This window comes from Esox lucius, chromosome 6 (assembly GCF_011004845.1).
Source record: "Esox lucius isolate fEsoLuc1 chromosome 6, fEsoLuc1.pri, whole genome shotgun sequence".
NCBI lineage: Eukaryota > Metazoa > Chordata > Actinopteri > Esociformes > Esocidae > Esox > Esox lucius.
The window spans coordinates 4,425,899-4,442,163 of NC_047574.1; the positions used below are offsets into that span (position 1 = coordinate 4,425,899).

The following is a 16,265-nucleotide window of genomic DNA, read 5'->3' on the forward strand; positions in this document are numbered from 1 at the left end:
CTGTAGGTTGGTTAGTATATTATATCATGTAGTATTAGTCGGCGCAGGGCTTTTTTGAGCACAATTTCAGAAAACCGTGTTAAAACAGATGGAGCTGATGGGTGGTTGGAGATAAACCAATTAAGACCACGCTTAAGTGTTCTCCCCACGGGATGAACGTTAACCCCGTATCTCCCAGGTGTCACTTGTTTATACCAGAAATATACGGGCTGACTGGGAACAAGTCTAAAATACCAGCAGAACATAGTGAACACGACCTGAAATATGCTGTCTGGGCTCTGGTCAAAGGGAGGGTTATTTGAGTTGCATCACCTTCACAGACTGGAACCTTATAATGAGGTTAATAAAAATAAAAAAAAAGCTTCTACCAACTAAATTAACTTTTTAATCCAAAGTTTAAAATCCAAATTCCAGAGATTAAACTCTTTGATATTTATTGCTGCGAGCCTTTCAACAAGCAATAACCGTGAACAGCCTAAGTCCAATGGCCATGCGACTGCGATTGGCGTCGCTATCGGGGGTGCAGGGCTGCACCAGGGCCCGCGGTGGGTGGGGGCCTGCGCGTGGCCTCTTAGACTTTTTTTGTTGTTGATGCGTTTTTATGTTATGTTGCGTTTATCTGTGTCTGTCTTAGTCAAACGTTGACTGTGAGGTTATTCCACGCCTGGATTGGCCTCACATGCGTTTAGACCGCACCGTAGTTTTCCGTCCCGGGAGTGGGTTGGGGCGAATACATTTAGTAACGGCAGGGTCGGTTAACGACACATTAACGACGGCAATGTACGCAGAAATGGTTGGAGAGCAAAATAGAGCCTTGTTTGAAAAATCCATACGCTGTGGCCATGCGGCACCACAAGTACTGCCAATGTGTGCCACGAGGACCACATCAACAACATCTTTGCGGGCAAATTGATAAACTGACACAATGTGGATTCAAGATATTTATTCTGTGTTTTGTATGATGAGGAGTAAATTCATTCACAGAGGCATGCGAGCTGCTGAATGAGAGTTGATTGGCTGTAAAGTGAATACCTAATAGTCTGGCCTGGAAGTGGTTCCCCACATCCTATTTCAGTCATGTGGTCCGCGACAGCGAGCTGAAATGCACAAGGGGAGACAAAGGACGTCTCTCCAGTTGTGCTCAAAAGACAGATTTTTTTTTTTAATTGACCTTTTATTGCCATACCCTTGACAATCAATGAAAATGCTATTGTGATAAAGGAAACTGTCAAAAAAATTATAATAATAAGGATTAGGTAATAACTGTAGCTACTGAAAGGCAGCTGTGAGGTGTAAACAGGATATATTTGCTATCTCTTAATTGAATTTCAACAAATACAGCAACTACAGCATATTGTGTTCTGATCAGGCGTCCTCTTCGATGGTTCCCCAATGTAATGCCTGAGGAATTAAAACCAACTAACTGCCCTTAGGAAAACGTCTATAGGCACAGCATGCAATCCTCAATGTCTCTGGATGTGGGAATAAAAACAGTCCTTAGTTGTCCGTTGTAGTTTGAATTTCAAATGTTTGGGGAAATTGTTGAATGGCAGTTAACAAGTTGTTGTCCAGAGGATTTGACTTTAGGTTTAAACATTTCAGAACTGGCATGGCCTGCAACTTCTCCACAGGTATATCTGCAGGGGATGAGAAGACATTTCCAGTCGGTTAATAAAGAACCACTGGGTTTTCAGAAGAGACTTCACCACGGCCGTGTTTCTATATTCTCCACACGTGTAGGCCTGCTTTCTCTCACAGATCTATCAACGGCGCCAGATTCCAGTCAATTTAATTATAACACTAGTTGAATACAACAGATTCAGCAAGTGCACAGTTCGGAAGAAGCTTCAACGAACAGAACAGAGCCCTTAATGCCATCTTACCAGTGATGGCATTTCCTTCCAGGTTGATCCTCTCAAGTGACTGGATGTCAGTTAGTCTCTCGGGGAAGACAGACAGCTTGTTGTTGGCCAGGTTTATGCTGGTCAGGTGCTCCAACTCTGCAACCACATCTGGTAGTCTCATGATGGCATTGTTGTGCAAATCCAGCTCTGAAACGGTACGGGGAAATACTTTTAAATAGCTATAGCTATTCTTCTGCACTTAAATCTAAAAAGACACCGTTTTATATCAACCTCTTGTAGCAAAAGCTCTCTTAATATTTCACCACTTTCTTGTCCGATAACAAATAAAATGCCTAAGTTTGTGGAAAGTATGGAAGTCGCACCTCTCAACTGAGTGAAGGTTTTGAAGAATTTGCCAGTTAATCCCTTGATCTCATTGTCAGCCAATGTGACCATGTGGATCTTCTCTGCGACGCAGTGGAGGACCCGGAACACTCCGTCCGGAAAACTGATCAGTTTGCAGTTCGAAAGATCTGAAGAAAATAGAGAACCATTGTGAACGGCTGTAAGTACGTCTGTATCGGCACCCTATTTCCGATATACTGCAAAACGTTTAACAAAAGGTGATTTTGTCAATCGTATTGAACTATATATACAATAGGGTGCCATTCAGAATGCAGTTGTAAGAAACCAAGACATAGAACACATTATTTATTTTTTTACACACATAATATTTAAGAGAGAATTTCAATGTAAACCAATTGTAGTCATATATCCAAACAGTTTTCAAATCAAATCAAATTCTACTGCAAATTCCCAACTCTCTGTCGTTTCGCCTATGTCAAATAAGGCGCTTTTCCGTAGCACCGACCCGACTACCACTGCCTACGTGGAGAGACAAGACTTTGCCTCTAGCTGCCATACGGCTCGGAAGCCCAATGGGTGAGGCAAATTGAACATCGTCAGGCAGGGAATGACTGATCTCATTGCACTCTATCGACTCCCTCCAGCACCTCCACAGATAACTGACGTTTTCAAGTGAGGGCGAATGCCCTCGCTCCCTCACGACAGCAGAGCCACCCATGTGACTTGCTGGTTCGAATAGCAGTGTGTAAAGAAAATGTATTCAGAAAGCAAGATGTAGAAAGCAGATGCCTATAATGAAAAATCTTCAACCCTGCCAACACTCTACTGGGAGTTGTTGGGATGAGGCACGTCCGTTGATACAATCGGAAATAACAAAATGAGAAAAGGGAGTTAATATTTTTTAAGGGGTGAAAAAATAAAATGCAAAAAAATTCTAAACATAATTGATTGTCATTGTCATGCGAAAAATACTTCATACTGGAGGCATTTTCGGGCAGCACATTACTGCCACCTGCTGGCCAAAAGCTCAACTCAACATTCTGCTCTGTACATCAAAGCATTATCCACACTGATTATATATGTCATAACGGGCCATTTGAAATCGGATAAGACCAAAAGTGTCACCCTATTCCCTTCACAAGGCATTACTCTGACAAGCAAATATAGCCTATATAATCCAGGAGACCTAGACATAGGAATTTATTGTTTACAGGGCCGCTAAGCTAAACAGCCAACCAACAGGCTTCAGTGAAAATTACACTCCCTATTTTCTGATCTAGCTGGTAAAGGATTAAATTCAGGTACCCAGAGTGTCTTTCTCCTCTTCCACGGTGGCATTGACCCTCCGGGCCACATTGGCCACAGCCTCAGCCATTATGCTAGTTTTGTGTTTCTCACCTGGGGGTAAAGATGTTGACAGAGGAGTACTTGAGATACTTTGAAAAACATTTTCAAACCATGAAAGTAACATTTTCTTTGGACATTATTCATTAACGTAATCAGGTTAACACATGTTAGCAAACAAGTTTGTCTTTCATGTCACTTGGCAGTGCAGAGGAAATCTGTTTTTAGCAACTTTGTGTAAATAATTACAATAATATTACGTGGTATCGTTAATATATCAGCCAGCAATGGAACATAATATCCTCTCCGTCCACATATAAAGGGCATGGAATAGCTAGAAGTTATATAAACCTTTAAATCAAAGCCTAATCAAACCTAACCACTGATTTCTATATGACATTAGCCCATATTACGTTTTTTGAACAAACTTACCTTTAACTGTTGGTGACAGCTGCAAATGGGAGAAACTCAATGCAAGCTCAGTGTCCAATCAAATCCATTCATTCTCAAACAACCATCGTCAAATTTGGATGCAGTATTTTTAGCCAGAGGATACAATAAGTTAAAGGCGATCAAACCACATTTCAGATTACCTTTTCCAAGTGTTAAAATCAATCCAAGTAACTGGTGGACATCAGCGCCAACAACGTTTCGTTGGGGTTTTGAATTAAATACACTATTTTAGTATTCCGCTTACATCTAGTTGTCTTGCTTCTTCTATAGTACAAGCTACCGTATTGACGGCGGTCAAATACGCGCTAGAAAGTTGCAGTGATTGCTGAGAGGACTTCGGCTCTAAATTCTGCCCATACGTTACCCAAAACTGATCTTTATGAATATCAGACTCTAACTGGTGTGACCCTGTTTTAAGGCGTGTGTTCATAGGATGTTGTACTATCAACTCGGTATGTTAATAGGTTATAAACGAACATGTACATGTCGAAAAAAAATTAAGACAGCAGAGTATATTATCAAAATCTAGTACATGCAGATTTAGTTTTTTGCATAATAAATGTAAAAATGAAGTTCGGAGTTTATCCTACCTTAGTATCCTGGATAGGGCCACTGTATGGCCCGCTCAAATAATTCTGCACTGCCACAACCACCGTTCCAGAAATCCCCAGATTGGCCAGACCCATTCAGAATGGGTTTCTGAATGGGTCTAAAGACAATAGTAATATGATGTACTGCAATGACGACACTTCTCCCATGATGAATAACCTGCACGGTAAACAAGGCCAGCAGATGTAGTTGTCATCTAATTTCGCTCTTGTGAAGTACGCAATTAATAGCACAGAAAAAAGCCTAAATTTCACATACTTTTCTGGCATTTTTTTAATTGTATTTTTTAAAAAGAACTTAAAGATGATGGCTTTCTGAAACTGAAATTCCATCCACCTTTGTAATGGATTTTTTGTTTTGTGTCATTAATGCGTTATGCTGTGCTACAATGTCTGTTACAATACTGTGGAGTTTCAGGTAGATGAGCCAACATTCCAGAATGGTGCATTGCTGTCAACTCTTGAGAACTCCAGAACACATAGAATTCAAGTGAATAGTATGAATTCTTTAGATTTTCCGTATTTCACCTGCATGCACTGAGTTCCCAACTGTTGATTCTAGTAAATTATTGTATCACGGTTTTCATAGATCAATAACATACTCATTGAATGAATATCATGACAACTACACCCTACAAAATACATGTTCTTTAATAAGCAAAACAATATTTTTACGATATCAAACATAGTGTATTTATGATGAAATCCCTGTTAAACAATAAATAAACATAAATACCTCAGCTTTATTTAACTATTATTTACAATAAATATATTATACAACGGTCACACCAGCAGGTGTAGATTATTAACAGTGCTTGAATTTTCAATAACATCACATTTGCTTAGGACTTCAAATTAGTAGGCAGACATTAGCAGGTACTCTTACTTATTTCCAAAATCCAAGGCACTCACTTCCAGAGAGTAAAGACATTCTCTCCTAACATACAGGACATCCGCCATGTCTTGAGGAGTGCACAGTCACAATATTCAAAGAGCTTACACAAAGTGTTTTTATTTCATCTGTTTTCGTCTGTCTTGCACAGATTCTTGGAGCACATTTCTGTTGGTGAAACTCCACCCTGACGTTCGGCGCCTGTATTCTCTCGGTTCCAGTGTCCTGATGAGAGGTGGCCAGTAACCGGCAGCTTTGTCTTTGCTCAACGCTGTTTTCTTTTCCCAAAGTGGGGACGTAGGAAGGCTGTGACAGAAGCTACTGGCAACCACATTCATCCACAATCATATCCTCGTGATGCCGAAGCAGCAGCTCTCCATTTTCGTAATACAACATGCTGAGGGGACTCATCTTGGTGGGGGCACAGCAGGCAGAGGGGACCCACTCAGCGTGGTAATGTTTCAGGAGACTCTGGAAGAAAAAGACACGGCAGGAGAGATCTGTGAACATATGTCTCAGTAACTTCAAATTGGCATGAAGCAACCAGTCGATTGGTAAAATGAACCATGTGCAGTACAGAGGAATTTGAGCGTGAAGAATATGAATAGATGCATTCTCCTGGCGTTTGGGGGAAAATGTCATAGAAACATGTTGTAACTTACCTGCATATAAGCATGGTTTGTTGGATTCAGGTTTTCCCCCACAGGGCTGGGACAGGTCCCCTCACACCGATATGCATTATACTTTTTGGGAAAGACAATCCATGATCCCCAGCCAATCAGACTGAAGTCTACATGCATGTCAACCTTTCGACAGAGGGACGGGTCAATCTCATTGGTTCTCTTGGACACCTCTAGGCGCCTCACCGTCGGTTGATCGCTCTGGCTTGACGAGTGCCCACGTTTGCTTCTGTGCCTCTTTGGCCTGAGGACGTTCTTGGGCTCAGTGCCGGACAGGAACTTGGACTGCTCTGCCGTGTGGAGGAGGCTTGCCTTGACCTGGGAGCCTTCCTCCAACCCTGTGTGAGAGAAGACCACCAGCAAGGCCCTGTTGCTTAGCCTTTGCTCCATTTTAGATCCAAATGACTGGACAGGGTTGGGGTAGGACAGACCCCGCTTTGGTCCATTGGTCCTGGAGGGCCTGGAGATTCGTTTCTGGTCCAGCCAGTTCAGCAGTGGACTGGTCAGGTTGTAAACGTTCCAGTGCTGAGATGAGGTGATCACGGAGGAGGCTGAGAGCTGTCCTACTAGCTGATGTTCTCGGCAGGTCTTCTCTGCCAGCCCGCATGGGTAGTCGTGGTGATGGTAGATCTCCACGGTGACGTTGGAAACCATCATCGCCCGGGGAAACCTGAACCTGACCTCCGCTGCTTGGATCTGGTCATCGGCCAATAAAGTGTACAGGTCAAAGGTCGCAATCCAGCGTCTGTGACTGTGAGACAAAGCTAATGAAGAAAGGAACAAACATATTGTTTAAAATTAGTACTGACTTGGTTTCTGAACATGACAATTGCATGTTAATAAAAGCATTGTTTATCATCCCATATGCCTTTATGCAAACATACATCCAAGTTGTATAAATCCATTACCACTGAGTATTACCACTGAACCAGAAGTGTCACCACTGGACCAGGAGTGTCACCACTGGACCAGGAGTATTACCACTGAACCAGAAGTGTCACCACTGGACCAGGAGTGTCACCATTGGACCAGGAGTGTCACCACTGGACCAGGAGTTTTACCACTGGACCAGGAGTGTCACCACTGGACCAGGAGTATCACCACTGTGCCAGGAGTGTCACCACTGGACCATGCATACACACAAAATACAATGTTATAATCTTTGAGTTGGGACCTGTTTTTTATTTACAATGATTTACAATGATTATATTTGTTAACCATCTCTGTTAAAACGTGTTTTAAAGATCTAATAAGGGATAACTACACTGTATTATAATAATGAATGTTTATTGTTTTTACTAGTTCTTAGGACCATTGAACTCCATGAACAAACAGCTAGTTTAGCAATACACGTTCTATTCAAATCCTGAAGAGCAATCCAGGCAGGTTTAGCATATTGGTTGTTTTACATCTACTTGGTCACAATGAGAGTTGCTTGTATTCAAAGACAATATTGTTTTAATATTGTTGAAGCAACAATTGTTGGAACTAGGAAAAACATGTTTGAGCTTTGAACCAGGAAAGCGTGTTTAAACTTGTTTGTAAATAGAAACGCCGATTATGCTTTTCAATGCAGCTAGGCAACTAGATTTTGGATGAATCTACTGCTGGGCTGGGGAGAACACCAACATGCGTGAATTAGGATTTGACAATAACGCGAGGTGTGGTAAGTAATTAATCAACAAGATTAAGGTATTGTAATTGTCCAATATGGACTAACGTATCGTTGCTATTCACGGATGGTCTATCTGTTGATTAAAGGTGCCAAAACCCTAACATCTACACCCCTGTAGCCAAGTTGAGATGGGTCTATTTTGCTCAGTCAACTCAAACGCCAAGTCTGATTTGATGACCAGGGTGACATAAGATTTAAGATTAAGGATAACCGGACAACCGAGGGGAGGATGAGTCCAGGCCTAATCCACTCAAAGCAAACACCGGATCGAAACCAATCATTTAACACGTCCTTAGCTCGGCTTCCGCATATCCTCCATTCAAACAAATAGGTAACAACTATGACACCTAGCAGTGATGTTAAATTAGATTCAGTAGGGCTGGATCCGAGCGCCTGGAGAGGAGTCGGTGGAACATGTTAAAGTGTTGTTAAAATCCCGCCATGACCCGAGATGTGGGCCAAGACCACCCCACTAATCTAATCAAGAGACGTGTGAAATTAACTGAGCGGTTTTGTTGATTTGGGTTAACAACAGATTTGAATAGGCATGTCTGGCAACATTTCTAATCAACATCTCCCTTTTAAAGAAAAAGCGAGGTTTGCTTTGAGAATTAGGATAAAAACCAGCCTTTTCACGCGCTGATCCTTGTACGTGGTTCTATGAGGTTATTCAGCCGGCAAATGTATGTGGATTGGAGCGCTTTAAAATCGTCTGGCACAGAGATTTGACAGCTACTGTGGTGTGCTCAACAAAAGCAGTACATCTTATTAATATATTAACCTTATTTGAAGAGAGAAATCAAAGAGCACTATAATAGCCTCAAAGAAAGTTTTTTTTCCCCCCAGGCTGGAAGTAGACTATAGCCTAGGCCTCGAAGAACATACATCATTTTGTTAAAAGCCTTAAACAGAATAGTTTTAAATTCATGTTTTTTTTACCAACTATTTTACAACCAATTCATATAGTGGTAAGGTAGCCTATGTAGTCCCTTTGCCGTATAAACAAAAACTTACATTTTGCCATCACGCTCTTGACTGTGTCTGCTTGCTCTACGGTGGTATGGTCCGTTACATCCGTAGGCCGAGTGCGATTAGATTTGTAATTCCGGTAAAGGTGTATCATATACGTCGGTGCCAGATTATGGTATCCAGGTAAACGGTGTTCAGCTGCAAATCTCCGTGATATTCCGTGGTAAACGCCATCTCTAGATCGGTGCATTCCTTGAACCAGCAGCATGAGCAGAGATGCATGTAGAGCTACACCTAGAGCTCCAAATGAATGCATGTTGACTGGATCAGATTGGATGACAGATTCCTCCCTGAGTTGAGATAAGCTCGGCTTTTATACCCTCTCCCGCGCCATGCATATTTAACAAGTACTCGTGAACATTAAAGGAAATTGGCATGCGTCTTCAAGGCTTGTGACATGACAGGTCATCATCCATTGACTTGTTAATGCTGCTCAAACCAATGAAAGGATGAGGTACCCGTTCACAACATGAAGTGAGTGTTCAACCTTAACATAACCAAACACCTCTCTCAAGTCAGGTTCAACCGTTAAAGCTCAACGTTAACTTTTTCATGAAAAAGCTTTTATTATTTCCAGTCAATCATTTTTACTACAGTAGACTGTGATTTCGGTTTGATAAGCCAACTCATTTTGGTTTCTACTAGTAAATGTAGTTCTAACTGAAATTGGCAAACATGAACAATCTCTTACATGTATTTACATCCACCAGCGACCATGAGCACCATTGTTATAAACATTAGGTCTAATGGTTTCTCCTTTCATGTGTTTAGGCAAGTTACATTTTAATTGGCCTTTTTCTTGAGATTTGGTAATGCAGTTATACTTGGTCTGTCAAGACAAATAAATTATTAATAATGATTTTCATCATAAGTTGTGGTGCCTTTTGGAGTTTCATGGCATGCCGGCGAGGCCACTGAGTCCGGTGGCTAAGTGCAGAAACGCTGAGGATGGACGATCTACGGAGGAAAACCATTCCACTCAGCGCGCATGCTCCGCCCCTTCTTTTATTCAGATAGTGGAAATCCTTTCCTCCGAAAATCTTCAAGAAAGGACTGTATAGGGAAAGACAAATTCGTGGTAGAAAGGGTTCCTAAATAAAACACAAGCCGCTGCGTTTCATCGATTTTCATTTGGACATTGAAACACCAGACAAATGAGGGATTTTGGGGGAATGAACTTTTCCTCCATGTGAAATGGTGAGTAAAGTTTACAGTCCTCGCTCGTTTCCCGTGTCCACGCACACATTGGTAGGCTACACGGTGAAAGATTGGTCATTCTTGTTTGTGTTTATGCGGACGTTCAGCCAATACGCGAAATGTGTGATTGGTAAGCACGGTCAGTACATCAACACGTTGCACCGCTGCGTCGATGTTTTACATCGACTGGAATAAAATGTTAAGTGTGTTAGGAAGGCTTTGAAGTTGCAATAGTGGCATGTGGTTGGATTGGCTACAGGCTTGGCATGACCCCCCCCCCCATGCCTCCTCAAGTCTTGATCCCGTAAAATTGTTCCACAGATTAAAATGCGTAACTATTTCACAGCAATTAAATCTACGTCCAATAATGTTCTTGTAAATAAACAAGTCTGAGGCTTTTAATAATATGAAGAGTCATGAACGAATGAAACTGAACAATGTTTATTGTCTAATATGTGTGTAATATGATGCAAATGATAACTTTAATTTGCTAAATTATTATTAGCGCTTTTGCACTTTAAAGCAAGCTGTTGAGGTGTTTCACACCTCGTGGCCCGGTTCCAGTACAAATACACGGTCAGTCGGTATTTTACAATGCGATCTATCCTCTATTAGTTAGGTACATTTATGCAAATCGAGCACTTTGATGTGGATGGCGATTAAATGTCCTTTAAGGGGAATGGCCTATTAAACCCCATTTGACCCCAATATAGTGATGCCAAAATTACCAACTAAGCACATCAAATGAAGCAAGATCTATTGTGTCGTGTCCATTACTCTGCCCGTGCACAGAAACTAAGCTAAATCTACAAGCATGTATTGTATATTTATAATCCTGTCAAACTTTAAACGCAAAAGGATTATGAAGATCAATCAGGCCATCAGGGCATATTGATACTGTTGTCGTCACCACACCCGGTTCTGCCATCAAATCAAAGGATCCATATTGCGGTAAAATAATTGCAACCCAAGTCGGACCTGATCTACTGCTATAGGGGCCTGTTGGGATATATTATATACATTGCACACCGTTTGGTAACCAAGCAACCATTCCCTCGGGGTTGTGTCCCCAAAAGTGCACTACTTTGTTGAATAAGACCCCATAGATCCTGATCAAAAGCACTGCACTTTTAGGAAATAGGTTTCCTTTTGAGGCTCCTACCCTGTTGCTTAGTAGAACAGGCTTTTGCCGGGGCTAAAAGTCCTTTACAAACGCCAGTGAGGATGCGAGGACGTAGTATATTCCAGCCGTGAATCACGTTTCATTTTAGATGATTGTTGTGGCACATTGTTGAACATCCAATTACCCGTCCTAAGTGCTGGTGACTCATCGCAGGTGCTGAATATAACTGTCTGTGTTTCGGTCGTTACACGAGGCTGTGTCTTCGTACAAGAACATGGTCTCCTGAAGATATCTAGACTAGGTCCATCCATTTTTACTGCCATATCATTTTATTACTTAGTTTTTTCGCTGATGTACTTGCCCATCATGGATTGTTAATGCGTTTTAGTTTTTTTTTATTTGATGTACAAGCCAAGGTTGTGTAATGGTTATTTACTGCCACCAGGGGTCACAACAATAGATTTAACGTTTCATGTTCAAATCTGGTGAACATTTGAGAAAGCACTGTACTTAGGAAGCATAATTAGGAAATAAGTATGGGCACATTAAACTTGTGACATGGGGACAAATTTGTCTGTAAGTCGTTTGCCCTCTCTAGTCTTGACATATCATCCCCTGTTCAAGTTTATTCGGTGTCCTAACTGTTCCCTGTGCTGCTTTGGGTCTGTGAACCAGAACCTTGTTCTTTGTCTGCTGTTTCCCTGTCTGTAACTCTGTACGTACATTCTTGTCCGGAAGCGGTGGCTTGGCATAGTTCTGTGGACAAAGTGTGTTGTATAAACACAGGTGTCAGTTCCCCCGCCGCCGAGGAGAACGAACTGAGAATCCCTGTCCGGAAAAAGGAAGAATAGATGAAGGGAGGGGATCATTGTGTCAGGATATCGACGGATGTTAGACTTCGGGACATCAGCCGAGGCCTGTCCCGGAACAGGAACCAGGGATATTATCCTTATCCCTCTGGTTCTGTTTTGGGGTGGAAGGGGGGCTCAGGGAAGGGAATGCCGTCATAACCCAACATGGAATGTTTGCTGTTCCATTTTCTCAGCTCCAAGTTATCTTCCGCTCCTATGAAAGGAGATGGATATTAGGAGCAGGGCCTAATTTTACGGTGAACACATTCCACAAGAGCTTCATTAGAACAGGGCCGTGTGTAACGACATGTTGAGGCGTGGGTGTAAGTCCACGGTTACTACACAAGGCCTTCACGTGCAGCCACAACGAAGGGGCGTAGCATTGTCAAATGCCCCAGCTTTGCTTCTACGTCACTAGAATGTAACACTCATTTGCAGTATTTATTTTTCTAAAATAAACGGTTACTCACTGACTCCAGAAAGACGTTTCTCCTTTATTGGGGTGTCGCAAGAACTTATTTAACATCAAAGGCCTCTTTCCTTCTGTGCAACAGCAGGAAGGAACAGGTGTGGCAAAACCGTGCAGTCAAAGTGAAGTTCATATCATGATGTAAATACTCTCCACTGAATAGCAGCTGACTGAGAGATTCTAGCGAGAGATGGCTACGTTAACTCATACATCAAGGGACAGAGAAACAGTGTTTAAGAAAATACTTGGTATTTCGATTTGGTAATTTGATAGAACCCCCCCCCCCCCCCCAACAAACACACACACACACACACACACACACTCTGCACACAAACACACACACTCTGCACACCACTAGCATGCATCTCAATCTGTAGCCGCTGTGCTAAGCCTGCTCCTATTTGCTCAGCTGTAAGTCCGTTTGCCCTCTGAGGTGGCGAGCGTTAATTGCTAATGAAAGAAGTAATTAGTACGTTATTCTGAATTACGTGATGACAATAATGTCCTGTTTACCTCCTTGCTGGGTACTGTGATTACCCATCTCCCTAGGAGACTCGTGGAGTGTGTGTGTGTGCGTGCGTGCGTGCGCATGTGTGTGTCTGTGTCTCATTACACAGGGAAGGCCTTTTCTGATGGACCTTGAGCCTCATAACATCCCTGTGGTGGCGATGTCTGAGCCGTGCTCACAGGCCGAGAGTACGTGGCCTTTAAGTTGCAGGCCTGCATAGGTCAGGTCAAAGGCCGTCTCAGCTGTCACAGGAAGCAGCTAGCCTGGTCCCGCTCCGTGTCAGAAGTGGGAGGTGTTAGCTGTGTTCCTAGGTGTCACTGCATACAGGTCGTAAATATGTTGATTCGTGTGCTGAACTAAAGTGGAATCTGTGTCTTTGAGTGAAAGTGGGTGTCTTTAAGTGAAAGCGCGTGCCTGTGCGAGCCTTCAGTCATACATTAACGGCCAGGGTGACTTTTGGAAACGGTTGCCCCTGGATGCATGACGTGGGTGTCGCGTGGATTTTGCGGCGGGCGTGATCACTTTTTGCCACAGAGGTCATTTCGTTTCAGTTCAAACGTTTGAGAGACTTCTGGCCGGTCCTGTCTGTCTGTGTCGTGTGGGAGGCATGCCGTTGCCAGGAGCCCAAGCTGGTGATTACATGGTGTTCCGCCTGAGGAGTGAGGCACTCCGGGTCCTCCCCCACATCCTCTTCACACACACACACACACGCACACACACCCCCACCCACCCACCCACACACGCACACACACCCACTGTCACCAAGCCGTCCGCTCCTGAGCTGTTTTTCATTTGTCGCGTCTTGCATGACTCCCTAACTGTTTCTCCCACTCTCCCTCCTGCTCCGTCTCTGTATCGGCTGCGGGCTAGCTGCCTGACCGCCGCACTGCTCTCCCCGGCGATCCTGACTGACCCCGTCGTTGACTCATCCCGTGCGCTCGTTATGAGGAGGCGTTAATGATGTGCGACCGTTTGCTATAGCACTAGAGCCCGGACAGGCAGAGCGGACAGAGCCTTAGCAAACAAACAAACAGGTGGACGGACACGTTTAACCACTGGCAAACGGTGAGCCTCACAGACAGAGACGCAAGCGGAACAGAGCTTTCCAGAGCCAAGCAGGGGGGAAGGACGTCTGCCTGACTGAGACGGAGAGCGGCTGTTGCTCTTGTTTTTATTGTCTGCCGTCTTAAAATCTCACTGGATGGTGTGTAGCAGCAGGAAACGGTGTCAGGTACTGAAAAGGCATTTTATCCTCATTTTATGTCTCTCCTTGATTTGCAGTACAAGACTACTTCAGGGAGAACCAGAGAACTTCTTGGGAATAGTTGCGTATATTTATTTAAGGTTTCTCCTTCTTCTTTTTTTATTGTCAAAGGGAGTTGTTGCCTGGCTCTGTCATCAGTATGTGAATGATGGCTGGGGAAACGGAGATCCCATGCCACGCGGTGAACACCATCTTATAATTTCAGTTGTCAGGGTTGACTGTGATGTGTTCATGACACGCCGGTTACTGGGAAATGTATGAACGCAGGAACACGCACCTCCAAGTATTGAAACCCGCCCGTCTGCGTTTCAGCGTGAAGGATGTACTTCCATACTGCGGCACACAAACATAACTGTGGTAGTAACTCAAACCCAGCATTGACCCCTAGACTACGGAGATCTGGTAACAGAACGGAGTGTTACTAATGGATCCTTGTGTGTGTGTGTGCTCTCCCTCTATGCTTAGCCAGTTATTTAGGCTCATTACCTCACCGCTGTGCTGTTTTGGCACATTTTAGTGGGTTTTTAGGTTGTCCTCATCACAGGTTCTGAGCCCGATGTGCTGGGAGGCATTCCAAGTTGATGCTAAGTCGTGTCTGGTCGTCTCTAAATAGGTTTTGAAACAAAGCAAGAGCAGCAGAAGTATAGCAAATCACAGACAGAGTAGTGAGGCAACTGGCTGTTGGTATTAAATTGCATGCTAAACAGACTGTCTTCTTTGTAGTATCTGAGGGGATGGTTAAAGTTGTGTTGGTTTTAGAGGCGATTCTGTAGCTCAAGTCTGGGTTGCAGCTCCCAGTTGTGACATTAAATCTTGCCCAGTGTGCTCACGGCACATTGTGGCCAGAGACATTCCGTGGGGTTTCAGAAAACATCTAGGCCACATTACTTCAGCCTTAAAATCATAGGGGGATTATAACATTTCCATCCTGAAATAAAATAAATTACACTGCACCGTTTTAAAAATAGTTTTACAGTTCCTTTTTAACTGATCCACACTTTGGCTAAGGAGCGTCAGGCGCAAATGTCACCCTATCTCCTAGGCAACGCGCTGCACTGGTGGAAAATAGTGCACTTTGAAGGGGACTAGGATGCTGTGTGTTACGGGACGATGTGAAAGAGCGGAAATAACGCAAGGAGTGCTACTCCCGCCATTTGTGTAATCACTTTTCACGATTTGTGTAATCACGATTTGAGACTTGTGTCACACCAGTAAACGTGCAGGATTTAAAAATGCCAGTTGCCCTCGGAAACGCGTTTAACACGTTATTTTGCCTTTTTTTAATCTGGTGAAAACCACTATGGCTTGTCATTCCAGTTGGTCTGTTTAAGAAACGTACCTAGAAACGTTTTTTTTAAGCCTACGCGAACGTCTTCTTTGCAGTCCTTTATTGGGGAGCAGGATTTTCTTAAAAGCGTGTGAAGCAAGTGTGGTGCTTCTATCCTCTCTTTCATTTTTCTGTAGTTGTAGGTTTTCCTTTTGTGTTAAATGTGTACCTCAGATGTTTCGGTGTGGGTAGGAAGGAAGCCAAAAAGCCTTCATTCACATCCTTCCTCCCACATGCCCTCTGTGGCAAAGCATCCTCTGCTGCAGTAACTGACATCAATCTGGGCTGTTTTGGATATTCTAATCAGTGTTGTTTTTTTTTTTTTTAAACATTGCCCTTGCACACTCTGTTGTCCTCATGTCTCTTCCTGTTTCAACAGCCCCCTCCTCCTTATAAATACCACAGAGCACATTTGCTTTGTAAGAAAAAACAAAAAAATCAAATATCCCACATTTACATGTGACAGTTGCACAACACAATGCTTTCTAAAACATTGGGGGAAACACATTTGTGTGTGTGTGTGTGTGTGTGTTAGAGGAAGCACTGAGCTAATTTCCGTGGCAACGCAGGCAGTAGTAGTGATCCGATGTCCTATAGAGTAACACTTCTGCTTGACCCCTGGCCTCTGTTAAGGA

At 43.2% G+C, this 16,265-nt stretch overlaps 3 protein-coding genes across 9 annotated transcripts in view; 1 reads left to right on the forward strand and 2 right to left on the reverse strand.

The window, feature by feature from the left end:
• Positions 1-928: 928 nt before the first annotated feature.
• Positions 929-4,310, reverse strand: lrrc20 (leucine rich repeat containing 20). 2 transcript variants are annotated; one of them, XM_010868402.5, is made up of 5 exons: positions 4,148-4,310; positions 3,516-3,608; positions 2,228-2,377; positions 1,884-2,051; positions 929-1,637 (listed from the first exon to the last, which is right to left on the reverse strand). In XM_010868402.5, exons 2-5 carry the CDS (start codon positions 3,583-3,585, stop codon positions 1,498-1,500), a joined length of 528 nt encoding a protein of 175 aa, XP_010866704.1. In that variant the 5' UTR covers positions 3,586-3,608; positions 4,148-4,310; the 3' UTR covers positions 929-1,497. The 2 variants fall into 2 exon arrangements, with proteins under 2 accessions (XP_010866704.1, XP_010866710.1); XM_010868408.5 differs by having other exon boundaries at positions 3,987-4,310.
• A 1,115-nt stretch (positions 4,311-5,425) lies between these two features.
• ndr2 (nodal-related 2) lies at positions 5,426-9,162 on the reverse strand. Its single transcript, XM_010868344.3, has 3 exons — positions 8,877-9,162; positions 6,170-6,951; positions 5,426-5,978 (listed from the first exon to the last, which is right to left on the reverse strand). The coding sequence occupies exons 1-3, from the start codon at positions 9,145-9,147 to the stop codon at positions 5,826-5,828; spliced, it is 1,206 nt and encodes a 401-aa protein (XP_010866646.2). The 5' UTR covers positions 9,148-9,162; the 3' UTR covers positions 5,426-5,825.
• A 755-nt stretch (positions 9,163-9,917) lies between these two features.
• The window catches only part of pald1a (phosphatase domain containing paladin 1a), a 70,716-nt gene continuing 64,368 nt past the window's right edge, over positions 9,918-16,265 (forward strand). For 4 of the 6 annotated variants that reach the window (XR_002196867.3, XM_010868353.5, XM_010868389.5 and 1 more), the window contains exon 1: positions 13,793-14,270. The gene's annotated coding sequence lies outside the window, so the exon portion shown is untranslated. Of the gene's footprint in view, positions 10,089-13,792; positions 14,271-16,265 lie in introns of those variants that run through there. The other 2 variants (XM_010868368.5, XM_010868381.4) reach the window with 1 other exon arrangement.